The sequence below is a fragment of the Tachyglossus aculeatus genome, chromosome 4 (assembly GCF_015852505.1).
Source record: "Tachyglossus aculeatus isolate mTacAcu1 chromosome 4, mTacAcu1.pri, whole genome shotgun sequence".
In the NCBI taxonomy this organism is placed as follows: Eukaryota; Metazoa; Chordata; class Mammalia; order Monotremata; family Tachyglossidae; genus Tachyglossus; species Tachyglossus aculeatus.
This window is the reverse complement of record NC_052069.1, coordinates 38,029,638-38,042,517: the sequence shown is the minus strand read 5'-3', so window position 1 is coordinate 38,042,517 and position 12,880 is coordinate 38,029,638. Positions and strand designations below refer to the sequence as shown.

The 12,880-nt window shown below is 43.1% G+C and overlaps 1 protein-coding gene across 3 annotated transcripts in view; it reads right to left on the bottom strand.

Moving 5' to 3' along the window:
* The window catches only part of DNAI3 (dynein axonemal intermediate chain 3), a 93,652-nt gene that overhangs the window by 15,031 nt on the left and 65,741 nt on the right, over positions 1-12,880 (bottom strand). For all 3 annotated transcript variants that reach the window (XM_038745397.1, XM_038745396.1, XM_038745398.1), the window contains exons 16-19: positions 12,748-12,835; positions 10,161-10,291; positions 7,706-7,769; positions 3,031-3,161 (exon numbers count right to left, since the gene is read on the bottom strand). In XM_038745397.1, coding sequence (XP_038601325.1) covers positions 3,031-3,161; positions 7,706-7,769; positions 10,161-10,291; positions 12,748-12,835 — 414 coding nt within the window. The remainder of the gene's footprint in view (positions 1-3,030; positions 3,162-7,705; positions 7,770-10,160; positions 10,292-12,747; positions 12,836-12,880) is intronic.

Genomic DNA, 12,880 nt, shown 5'->3' with positions numbered 1-12,880 from the left:
TGCCAAACACTGTACTAAGCACTTAGGTAAGCTATGAGGTAATCAGACTAGACACAGCCCCCATTCCACATGAGGCTCACAGTCTAAGCAGTAGTAATTCCATCCTCATTTTAAAAATGAGGAAACTGAGGCCCGCAGAAGTCAAGTGACTTGTCCAAGGTCACACAGCAGGTACATGGCAGAACTGGGGTTAGAACCCATGTCCCTTGGCTCCCAGGACTGAGCTCTCTCTGCTAAGCCAAGCTGCTTCTCCCTACTCTATTTACTGTATTGTAATGACTGTGCCATCTGTTTAGCGTTTACTGTGTATTGAGCATTCATTCATTCAATCATATTTATTGAGCGCTTACTGTGTGCAGAGCACTGTACTAAGTTCTTGGAAAGTACAATTCGGCAACAGATAGAGACAGTGTTCTAAGTGCTGGGGTAGATACAAGGTAATCATGCTAAACACAGTCCCTGTCCTTCGTGGGGCTTGCAGTCAAAGTAGGAGGTAGGGTGGAGTTAATATCCATTTAATAGATGAGGACACTGAGACACAGAGAAGTGAAGTGACTTGCCCAAGGTCACACAGCAGACAAGTGGCAGATCTGAGACTAGAACCCGGCTCTCTGAATCTCAGGCCTGAGATCTTTCCACTAGAGCATGCTGCTTCTCTGTACTCCCCCAAGCACTTAGTACAGTGCTCTAAACACGGTGAGCACTCAAATGTCATTGATTGAGTGATTAATTCAAGAAGATTCTGTGGATTAGCTGTGGGAGACTCACATTATGCAGACATGCATAATTTATTTTAATATCTGCATCCCCCTGTAGACTGTAAGCTCCTTGGAGGCAGGGAATGTGTTTACCAACTTCCGTAGTACACTTTCCCAAGTGCTCTGCACATGGTATGTGCTCAGTAAATATAATCGATCGATTGATTGTAAATGATTAATTACTGTCAAAAGAAATAGGCTTCCCAATGCTCGTATCCTGAAGTCCTACAACTAAACGGGGTATCAAAAACAGAAGTGGAGTTTCCTCTCCTGTGCTTTCCTTTAAGCATTTTATTTTTAAAAAGGCTCTGCCCCCATCAACCCGCAGACAGCAGATAAAACTGATGAGTGAGAATTTCAATAGTTCAGCTGTTTCCAATTTTCATTCCTGTTTCTATGGAGATTGGTGAAAATTAGGTAAATATTGAGAGGCTCATCATTTTAAGCCCTTAGTTTATTTTGCTATCAGAAGTCTCCTTTCCATGGAAACGGGGTCAGGTAGCCAATTGAGGAGAGTGTGAAGTCATTTGTCAATCCCATCTGGGGGTTCAATGCTCAGGGCTGGTAGCAGAGTTAAGCAAAATTTTTGTCAACAAAATCCCAGCTGGAAACATGGGTGGGATTTGTCGAGTGGTCTATATTTGTTGAACTGGTTTGTTTTCTGGTCAGTATGGGGGACCATCCTTCCTCATCCTTTACTGACAAAAAGGGTCCAAAAATGGCCTAGGCTTTTCCTGTTACTGCACTGGGTTCTTTCCTCTGAGAAAGAGATGGCAGAACTCAATGATGGCTCTTTCCCAGACCTTCCTTTTGGACTTTATGAAGGGCAGTGTGGCCTAGTGGATAGAGCACAGGCCTGAGAGTCAGAATAGTGGATAGAGTACAGGGTTGGGAGTCAGAAGGACCTGGGTTTTAGTCCTGACTCTGCCACTTAATAATAATAATGATGGCATTTATTAAGCGCTTACTATGTGCAAAGCACTGTTCCAAGCAATGGGGAGGTTACAAGGTGATTAGGTTGTCCCACGAGGGGCTCACAGTCTTCATCCCCATTTTACAGATGAGGTAAGTGAGGCCCAAAGAAGTTAAGTGACTTGCCCAAAGTCACACAGCTGACAAGTGGCGGAGCCGGCAGCAGTTGGCAGCAGCACTTGTCTGCTGTGTGATCCTGGGAGAGTCACTTCATTTCTCAGGGCCTCAGTTACCTCATCTGTGAAATGGGGATTAAGTCAGGGAGCCCCACGTGTATCCAACCTGATCATCTTGTATCTACCCCGATGCTTAGAACAGTGTCTGGCACAGAGTAGGAGCTTAAAAAAGACCTGAGGGGAAAAGGCAGAATAATAATAATAACTGTGGTATTTAAGTATTTACTTTGTGTCAGGCACTGTACTAAGTGCTGGGGTAGATACAAGGGAATTGGGTTGAACCCAGTCATTCTCTCCTGTCCCGCCGTCGAACCCCGGCCCACGTCCTCCCCCTGGCCCACGTCCTCCCCCTGGCCCGGAATGCCCTCCCTCTGCACATCCGCCAAGTTAGCTCTCTTCCTCCCTTCAAAGCCCTACTGAGAGCTCACTTCCTCCAGGAGGCCTTCCAAGACTCAGCCCCCTCCTTCCTCTCCCCCTCCCCCCACAACCCCCCTGCCTTACCTCCTTCCCCTCCCCACAGCACCTGTATAGATGTTTGTACAGATTTATTACTCTATTTTACTTGTACATACTTGCTATTCTATTTATTTTATTTTGTTAATATGTTTTGTTTTGTTGTCTGTCTCCCCCTTCTAGACTATGAGCCCGCTGTTGGGTAGGGACTATCTCTACATGTTGCCAACTTGTACTTCCCAAGCGCTTAGTACAGTGCTCTGCACAGAGTAAGCGCTCAATAAATACGATTGAATGAATGAATAACAAATGAATGAATACCACTATTATTATTATTAATTACTTGGGAGAGTACAATGCAGCAATCAAGACACATTCCCTGCCCAGGCAAGCTATGTTCCAAAAGGGTGATTTTCACTGTTGCTTCTTTCTTCTGAAGGTGAGTTTACAGAAACATTTTAGAAAAAGAATTTCCTCGGGCGCGAATGTGTTTTAAGGTTTGTAAACAATGAATTTACAAGCTGATGGGCCCTGCCATCTGTTACCTCTTTCCTACTTGGTGACTGGGAGGTATCATTTTATTAGACCACAGAGACCATTGTTCTCCACCAATAACCAAGGACAAAACATATGCAGTCTGCTCACGCCACTAGGCAGAAAAGATGACGTACCGTCACACCTTCTTTCCAGATGCCAAAGTTCCACCCGCCAACGGTTAGTACAATGTCTTTGAAAAAAGGAGATCTCTGGACAGTAACCACACTTCCATCATGGACCAAAAAGCGGTTCATTGGTTTCTGGCCTGTTGGAATGGAAAAATACCATTTCACAGTGTCGCATGTCAAACCTTTCCCAGATTCCCATTCGTGCACCTCCAATGGACAAGTCAGAAAAGATTATTTGTATGAACTGAGGAATTCAGTTAGAAACTTTCCACGTGGCCAGACACAGCATAGGGGCATCGATGGGAGAATGTTCTCTTTACCTTTAAAAAGGTAAATGTGGCTTCTCTGCATAAAAAAGAAGACGGAGAAGCAGAAACTAGGAAAATGAAAATGAGGAAATTTTAAGAAACCTCCATTCTACTAAAGCCCTTCGAAACATAAGAAGCAGTGTGGTCTACTGGAAAGACCGCAGGCCTGGGAGTCAGAGGACCTGAGTTCCAAACCTGGCTCTGCCACATAATATAATAATGATAATAACAATAATAGATGTGGTATTTGTTAGGTGCTTACTATATGCCAAGCATTGTACTAAGCACTGCAGAAGATACAAGATAATCAGGACCCACATGGTACTCACAGTCTAAATAGGAGGGAGAAGAGGTATTGAATCCCCATTTTGTGGATGAGGCAACTAAGGCATAGAGAAGTGAAGAGACTTGTCCTAGGTCACACAGCAAACAAGTGGCAGAGCCGCAAATAGAACCCAGGTCCTCTGAGTCCCAGGCTCTTGCTCTATCTATTAGGCCACTCTGCTTCTCATGTTTTCCTGCTGTGGGACCTTGGGCAAGTCTCTTTGCCTCAGTTTCCTCAAGTGTAAAATGGAGATTAAATTCTCCTCCCTCCTATTTAAATTGTGAACCCCGGTGGGACAGAAATTGTGTCCAAGCTGATATACCTTATCTACAGCAGCACTTAAAACAGTGCTTGATGCATAGTAACTGCTTAACGCATACCATAAAACAAACAAATAAAGCCAGGAGGGTGGGTGAGCAGGCCATTGGTTCATTTAGGCCTCTGGACTTTGTGGGCAGAGAATGTCTCTGTTAGACTGTTATATTGTACTCTCCCAAGTGCTTAGTACAGTGCTCTGTGCACAGTAAGCGCTCAATAAATACAATTGACTGACTGACTGACTGACTGACTCTGGACTAGTTCTCCCCAAGATAGTCAAGGAATGGAACAATTTCTGCAGAAATGCCACCTTTTCTGCATGGTACTCATTAAATTATAGACAGGTTTTGGGGCTCACGGTCTAAGTAGGAGGAGAACCGATGCACGGAGAATAATAATAATAATAATAATGGCATTTATTAAGTGCTTACTATGTGCAAAGCACTGTTCTAAACACTGGGGAGGTTACAAAGTGATCAGGTTGTCCCCACGGGGGGGGGGGGGGGGGGGGGGGCTCACAGTCTTAATCCCCATTTTACAGATGAGGGAACTGAGGCCCAGAGAAGTTGTGACTTGCCCAAAGTCACACAGCTGAAAAGTGAAGTTATGTGACTTGTCCAAGGTCATGCAGCAAGCATTTGACAGAGCCGGCGTTAGAACTCAGGTCCTCTGACTCCAAGGGTTTTAGTATAGACTTCGGATAAGGTGAAGTTTTCTGAAAGCCTCCTAATCGATCTTTTAGCTGTGCCCCAATGCTCCCGTGAAAAGATTACAATCAAAATTGACTTAAATATTAAAGAACTCTTTCAATGAGAAATTTCCTCACTCGTTTTCTAGGCACAGTGTACATTTCTGCGAAAGGCTTTCTCCAGTCATGTGTAGGGAGTATGAAATGTGCTTTTGATTTTTGAAGCATGCTGTGTTCTACCACTTTGTTTTGATTACATGATCTGTTAGCATTCAGTTTAAATTCCTCGGTTCATCACATAAGCCGCATTTACTACTTATGCTTCTCAGAGTTGTAGGAGTCTGTCATTCTTTAAACTCCCCTTTTTAGGTAAAGGAAATCCTTCCTCCTCTAAAGTAAACTGTTTGGGATAAAAACTCAAGTCCCTCCCAAGCCAATAAAGAGTCTAGCCAGCTGCTTCTGAGATCTTGACTAGTTAAGTAGAACAGTGCAGACACTTTTTTTTAAAATGGCATGTGTTAAGCATTGACTATGTGCCAGGCACTGTACTAAGGTCTAGGGTAATTGAAGCTACTCAGGTTGGACACAGTCCATGTCCCACGTGGGGCTCACAATTTAATCCCCAATTTACAGATGAGGTAACTGTGGCACAGAGAGGTGAAGTGACTTGCCTAAGGCCACACAGCAGACAAGTGGCAGAGCCAGGATTAGAGCCCAGGTTCTTCTGACTTGCAGGCCTGTTCTCTAACCATTAGGCCATACTGTTTCTGCACTTTCAGTGCTACTTTAGGGTTGGTGAAAACTATCATTCTGTAACTGTGGGCGGGGAATGTGTGTACCAACTCTGTTATAGCATACTCTCCCAAGCGCTTAGTTCAGTGCTGTACAATCCCGGCTCTGCCAATTGTCAGCTATGTGACTCTGGGCAAGCCACTTAACTTCTCTTTGCCTCAGTTCCCTCATCTGTAAAATGGGGATTAAGACTGTGAGCCCCACATGGCACAATCTGATTATCTTGTATCCCCCCAGCGCTTAGAACAGTGCTTTGCACATAGTAAGTGCTTAACAAATACCAAATACCAATTGCACACATGGCAAGCTCTCAATGAAAACGATTGATTGATGGATTGATAGCACTGGCAGCCTGGTGCAGTGGAAACCGAGGCAGCATGGGGGGGAGGAAAGAGCCTGGGTCTAGGAGCTGGTGGCCTGGGTCTTGGTTTCAGCTCTGCCACTGGCTTTACAGTGGGACTTCGGCTCCCTGTGCCTCAGATTTCCTTGTGTATAAAACCAGGATAATAATTTCTGTCTTTCCCTATCTCACAGGGATGTTGAGGACAAAAATGCAATAAGCCATTCAGAAGTACTTTGGGAATAAAAAAGCTCATATAAAAATCAAGGTATTATCGGAGACTGCGACAGCTTTCTCACAGAATAAGCACCAAGTAATGGGGAAAAATTGGAGGTCTAAAACATGGAGGCCTTTCTTGACTAAGCCCTCTTTTCCCTTTTCTTCAACTCCCTTCTGCATTACCTTGACTTGCTCCCTTTATTCATCCCCCTCCAATCCCCGCAGTACTTTCATTCAATTGTATTTGTTGAGCGCTTACTGTGTGCAGAGCACTGTACTAAGCACTTCAGAGAGAACAAGACAAAAATAAACAGTAACTTATTTAATTGTCTGCCTCCCTCTCTATACTGTAAACTCTTTGTGGGCAAGGAATGTATCTGTTATATTGCTATACTGTACTCTCCCAAGTGCTTAATACGGTGCTCTGCACACAGTAAGTGCTCAATAAATACTACTGACTGACTGACTAAAACTTGGCTTCACTTCCACGCTATAGTCTCTGAAGATTTTTGGCAGGGCCAGAACAGCACTGAGTGAGAAATGGCTAGGGAACATAACATCAAAGGAATAATAGTTATGGAAGCAGTGACAGCTGACTTGTGAGTTTTAGGGAGTTTGAATGGGGAAAGGGGAATAAGGACAGGGGGACAGGGTGGACTGACTCTTTTACCTTAGGGGCAGGGAAAGTGTCTTTTATTTCTCTTGTAATTTCCAATTGTTGTTGTCTTATGCTGTCGAGTCGTGTCCGACACATAGCGGCGCCATGGACACATCTCTCCCAGAACACCCCACCTCCATCTGCCATCGTTCTGGTAGTGGATCCATAGGTTTCTTGGTAAAAATACGGAAGCAGACCTCACCTATCTATTTATTTTACTTGTACATATTTGCTATCCTATTTTATTTTGTTAATATGTTTTGTTTTGTTGTCTGTCTCCCCCTTCTAGACTGTGAGCCCGTTGTTGGGTGGGGACTATCTCTATATGTTGCCAACTTGTACTTCCCAAGCACTTAGTACAGTGCTCTGCAAACCGTAAGTGCTCAATAAATACGATTGAATGAATGAATTTATTGAGCATTTACTGTGTGCAGAGCACTGTACTAAGCAGTTGGGAGAATACACTGTAACAATGAACAGACTCATTCCCTGCCCACAACAAACTTACAGTCTAGAGGGGAATAACAGACATTATTATAAATTTTTAAAATTACAGATAAGTAGGTAAGTGCTGTGGGGCTGGGGGCGGGGATGAATAAACAGAACCAGTCAGGACAACATGGAAGGGAGTGGGAGAAGAAGAAAGTAAGGCATAATCAGGGATAGCCTCTTGGAGGAGATATGCTTCCGTTAAGGCTTTGAAGTTGGGGAGAGTGATTGCGTGTTGGATATGAAGAGGGAGGGTGTTCCAAGCCAGAGGCAGGACATAGGCAAGGCGAAGAGATGGAAGCACGGTGAGAAGGATGGCATTAGAGGAGTGAAATGTGTGGGCTGAGGTGTATTAGGAAAGTAATGAGGTGAGGTAGGAGGGGGCAAGGTGATGGAGTGCTTTAAAGTAGCTGGTGAGGAGTTTCTGTGTGATGTGGAGGTGGGCAATTGCTGGAAGTTCTTGAGGCATTATCTAGAACCACATTTATCCAGGGGTTAAAATCAGAAAAGTCATTTAAATCAGGGAGCAGCTGCTTAAACTTACTAGTCAGCCTTCCAGAATCAGGATTTTTTTCCAGTTTCCAATCTGAATATATCAGTTCGCCATCCTACAAAATGACAGAAGTCAAATCAGTGCATGGACAGTCCCAAGAGCCTGAGAGGGACTGAGACACAGGAAGGGTTAGTTCTGTACACGGGGAGTAAGTAAGCTGAGGAAGTGCAGGCATGCTTCAAATGGCTAATGGGTCAGTGAGGCTCACCAAGGGCTTATTTTTGGTTTTTTCAGCCCTGTTTCAAAGTTCTCAGTTGTTGTCGGGTACCTGAGGTGACTAAGGCTGGGAGGCCAGCCCAAACAGCTGAGCAGCAGCCCGGCCTAATGGAAAGAGCATGGGCCTGAGAATCAGAGCACTTGAGTCTTAATCCTAGCTCTGCCACTTGCCTGCTGTGTGATCTTGGGCAAGTCACATAACTTCCCTGTGCCTTGGTTCTCTCACCTGTAAAATGGGGATTCAATATCTGTTCTCCCTCCTACTTAGACTGTGAACCCCATGTAGAACAGAGAGTGTGTCTGACCTGATTAACTTGTACATATCACAGCTCTTAGAACAGCGCTCGACAGATACTAAGTGATTAACAAAACCATAATAATACTAACTTTTCTGGAAAGAACACAGGCCTGGGATTCAGAGAACCTGGCTTCCCTTCCTGCATGTTGTGTGACCTTGCACAAGTCACTTAACTTTTCTGTGCCTCATTTCCCTCATTTATAAAATGGGGATTCAATACCTATTCTCCTTTCCCCTTAGACTGTGAGCCTTGTGTGTTTCTGGGACTATGTTTTATCGGATTGCATTATATCTATCACAGTGCTTAACACAGTTTATGACACTGTTTGAGCACTTAACAAATACTACATAGCCAGAGATCCATGAGTTGAGACATGGATCTCCACTGTCCCAATGGAGCTGATGTCTGTACTGGCATTATGTTCCTGTAATATAATCCTGTAATATCTCTGGAGATTAGAATTTTAAGGGAGAACAAAAATCATGAAATTTAAATAAAATAATAATTGTGATATTTGTTTAAGCACTTACTTTATGCCAAGCACTGTATTAAGCAATGGGATCGTCACAAGATAGTCAGGTCAGATGATTGTCACACGCGGGGCTAACCACGTAAATAGGAGGGAGAACAGGTATTTAATCCCCAGTTTACAAATGAGGAAACTGAAGCACAAAGAAGTTAAGTGACTTGCCCAAGATCACACAGCAGACAAGAGGCAGAACTAGGATTAGAAACCAGGTCCTCTGACTCCCAGCCCCGTAGTTTTTCCACTAGGCCATGTTGCTTCTCATGTAAGGGAGACATAAAGTATTTCTCTGGACAATTTAGAAAGAGGTGGAAGCAAACTACCAAATTACCTCAGTCTATATTTTTGACCTAGAAAATACTTACAAATGGAAGGAGTTTTGATGAGTAGATAGTAAAGGTACATTGTGTCCAACCCGATTTTTCTTATACCCACCCCAGTGCTCAGTACAGTGCCTGGCACATAGTAACCACTTAGCAAACTCTTTATTTATTTATTTTATTTATACATATTTATTCTAATTATTTTATTTTGTTAATATGTTTTGTTTTGTTGTCTGTCTCCCCCTTCTAGACTGTGAGCCCACTGTTGGGTAGGGACCGTCTCTATATGTTGCCAACTTGTACTTTCCAAGCGCTTAGTACAGTGCTCGACACACAGTAAGCGCTCAACAAATACGATTGAATGAAATGAATGTCATACTCTCTTAAGCATTACTAGCATTTTGCACATAGAAGATGCTCAAAAAATGCTATTAATTGATAAGTGGAATTGTGGAGATAGAAGTCTGAAAGTTTGGGAAAATCACTAACCTTCAGGACTTAAGGGATTGCCTTATATTTAAGTTCTCCCTTTGTCAAAAACTTTGCTGCAGCAATAAATCAATCAATGGGATTGAGCAGCGTGGTTCAGTGGAAAGAGCCCAGGTTTGGCAGTCAGAGGTCATGGGTTCCAATCACGGCTCCGCCACTTATCAACTGCGTGACTTTGGGTAAGTCACGTAACTTCTCTGTGCCTCAGTTACCTCATCTGTAAAATGGGGATTAAGACTGTGAGCCCCACGTGGGACAACCTCATTACCTTGTATCTATCCCAGTGCTTACAACAGTTTTTGGCACATAGTAAGTACTTAACAAATACCACCATTATCATTATTACTACTTAAATAGTTCTATAAGTTTTCTAATTTTAAATGAAGCATATGTCACACGTGAGAATATGGGATAGCAAAAATTCTTGTTCAAGTGGGCATAGAATGCTTTGGAAATCTGTCACCAAAGATAAAGACAAATCCTCAGATAAAAGAACCCAAAAACAAAAAAACCTACACTGGACATTTCCTTTTTTCACATCTTTCAAATGAAGTTATGAATAAATTAATACTGAAAAGGCTAATTTCACTCACTTCAGTTCCAGCGAAGAAGTTTGTGCTGATATCCTCTAATGGCTTTAGGTTGGAGTTCACAGGATAGGTTAAGTTTTTATATGGACTTTCTTCTTCTGGTTTTAATGCTTTGCTCTGGGCTTGCAATTTATCTTTTTACAAGAGAAGGCATGATATTACTTCTTTTGGTAAAAAGAAAAGCACTAGTCATAAAATAATATAATTTTTGCAGCAGTTCGAGAAACACAGGTAACCATAACTTCCACAGTCAGACATTCTAAAGTGGGCTGTTCACTTTTATCTCTTTCTAAACAAGCATGTGGAGGTAGAGCCAAGCTTCATTGTACTAAAGAGCCACAAACTAAATACATAACATGGCTGAGAGTCACAGATTTTAAAAAATCTATTAAATTTAAAATTAAAATTTCGGAAGCAGCGTTGTCTCTTGAAAGAGCAAGGAGCTGGTCTAATATCCCAAGTCCTCTGGGAGTCAGAGGACTTGGGTTTTAATCTTGGTTCTGCCATTGGCTGCTGTGTGACCTTGGACTGTGTGACTTTCCTTATCTGTAAAATGGATATTAAAAAGTGAGCCCCATGTGGGACATGGACTGTGTCCAACCTGAATATATTTATGGAGCTCTGTATTTATTGAGCACTTACTGTGTGCAGAGCATTGTACCAAGTGCTCAGGAGAGTAAACTATAATAGAGTTGGCAGACATGTTCCCTGCCCACAATTCAGCCATTCAATCGTATTTGTTGAGTGCTTACTATGAGCAGAACATTGTACTGAGCACTTTGAAAGTACAATTCAGCAATAAAGAGAGACAATCCCTGCCCACACCGGGCTTACAGTCTAGAAGGGGGGAGGCAGACATCGCAACAAGTAACTAGCCATCAATATAAGTAAATAGAATTAGAAAGACATCAAAACAAGTGAACAGGCATTAATATAAACAGAATTGTAGATGTATGCATATATACAAAAGTGCTGTGGGGTGGAGAGAGGGGGGAAAGAATAAAGGGAGCGAATCTAGATGATGTGGAAAGGAGGGAGGGCTGAAGAAATGGGGTCCTTAGTCTGGAAAGTCCTCTTGGATGAGGTGAGCCTTCAGTAGAGCTTTGAACAGGGTGGGGAATGATTGGCGGATTTGAGGAAGGAGGGCATTCCAGGCCAGAGGTTATTGTTCTAGGCCACAGTGAACTTACAGTCTAGAAGGGGAGACAGTATGAATAAAAATAAATTATGGCTATGTATACAAGTGCTGGGAGGCTGTGGGAGGGGTGAAGAAAGGGTGTGAATCCTAGTGCAAAGGTGGGAGAAGAATGAGGGCTTAGTTGGCGAAGGCTTCTTGGAAGAAATGTGCCTTCAATAAGGTTTTGAAGGTGGGGAGACCAATCGTCTGTCAGATATGAAGAGGGAGGGCTCTCCAGGACAGTTGTAGGGCATGGGTGAGGGGTCGGTGGTGAGATGGAGGAGACTGAGGTACAGTGAGAGGGTTAGCTTTAGAGGAGTGAAGTGTGCGGGCTGGGTTGTAGCAGGAAAACAGGTAGGATGGGGCAAGGTGATTGAGTGCTTTCAAGCCCGTGGTAAGGAGTTTATGTTTGATGCGGAGGTGGATAGGTAACCATTGGAGATTCTTGAGGAGTGGGGAAACATGGATTGAATGGTTTTGTTGAAAAATGATCCAGGCAGCAGAGTGAAGTAGGGACTGGAGAGGGGAGAGACAGGAGGCAGGGAGGTCAGCAAGGTGGCTGATATAGTAACCAAGGCAGGATAAGCTAAATGCTTCGATTAAAGTGGTAGCAGTTTGGATGGAGAGGAAAGGACCGATGTTGTGTAAATTGAACTGACAGGATTTGGTGACAGATTGAATAGATGTATTCAATCTCCTCACTGCGCCTCGTTCTCGCCTGTCCCGCCTTCGACCCCCAGCCCACCTACTCCCCCTGGCCTGGAATGCCCTCCCTCCGCACATCTGCCAAACTAGCTCTCTTCCTCCCTTCAAAGCCCTACTGAGAGCTCACCTCCTCCAGGAGGCCTTCCAAGACTGAGCCCCCTCCTTCCTCTCCCACGCCTTACCTCCTTCCCCTCCCCACAGCACCTGTATATATGTATATATGTTAGTACATATTTATTACTCTATTTTATTTGTACATATTTATTCTATTTATTTTATTTTGTTAATATGTTTTGTTTTGTTGTCTGTCTCCCCCTTCTAGATTGTGAGCCCGCTGTTGGGTAGGGGCCATCTCTATATGTTGCCAACTTGTACTTCCCAAGTGCTTAGTACAGTGCTCTGCACACAGTAAGTGCTCAATAAATACGATTGAAGGAATGAATGAATGGATGTATTTAATGTATCTACCCCAGTCCTTAGAACAGTACGTGGCACATAGGAAGAGCTTAACAAATGCTTTAATAACGATAATAATAACAGGTATTGTTATAACGTTGTTATTATACTATGAATTATAGCATGAATTGAAAGAACAGTCTCAAGAAGTCTATCCACAATTTATTGATTTTACTTATGTTTATCTGAAGATCTAGCAAGCATTAAAATGTCAATTCAAGGACATAATATCTTATGAATAGAGAACATTACCTTGCATTATGTAATGGAGATATTCTTCACTCAGGCTAATTCTTGTCAGACAGTGGTCTAAACTTGTGTCACCTTTCGGTAGAGTAATCTTTTTAAAGACAAAAGGAACAGATTCAAGCATTCATTATATAGA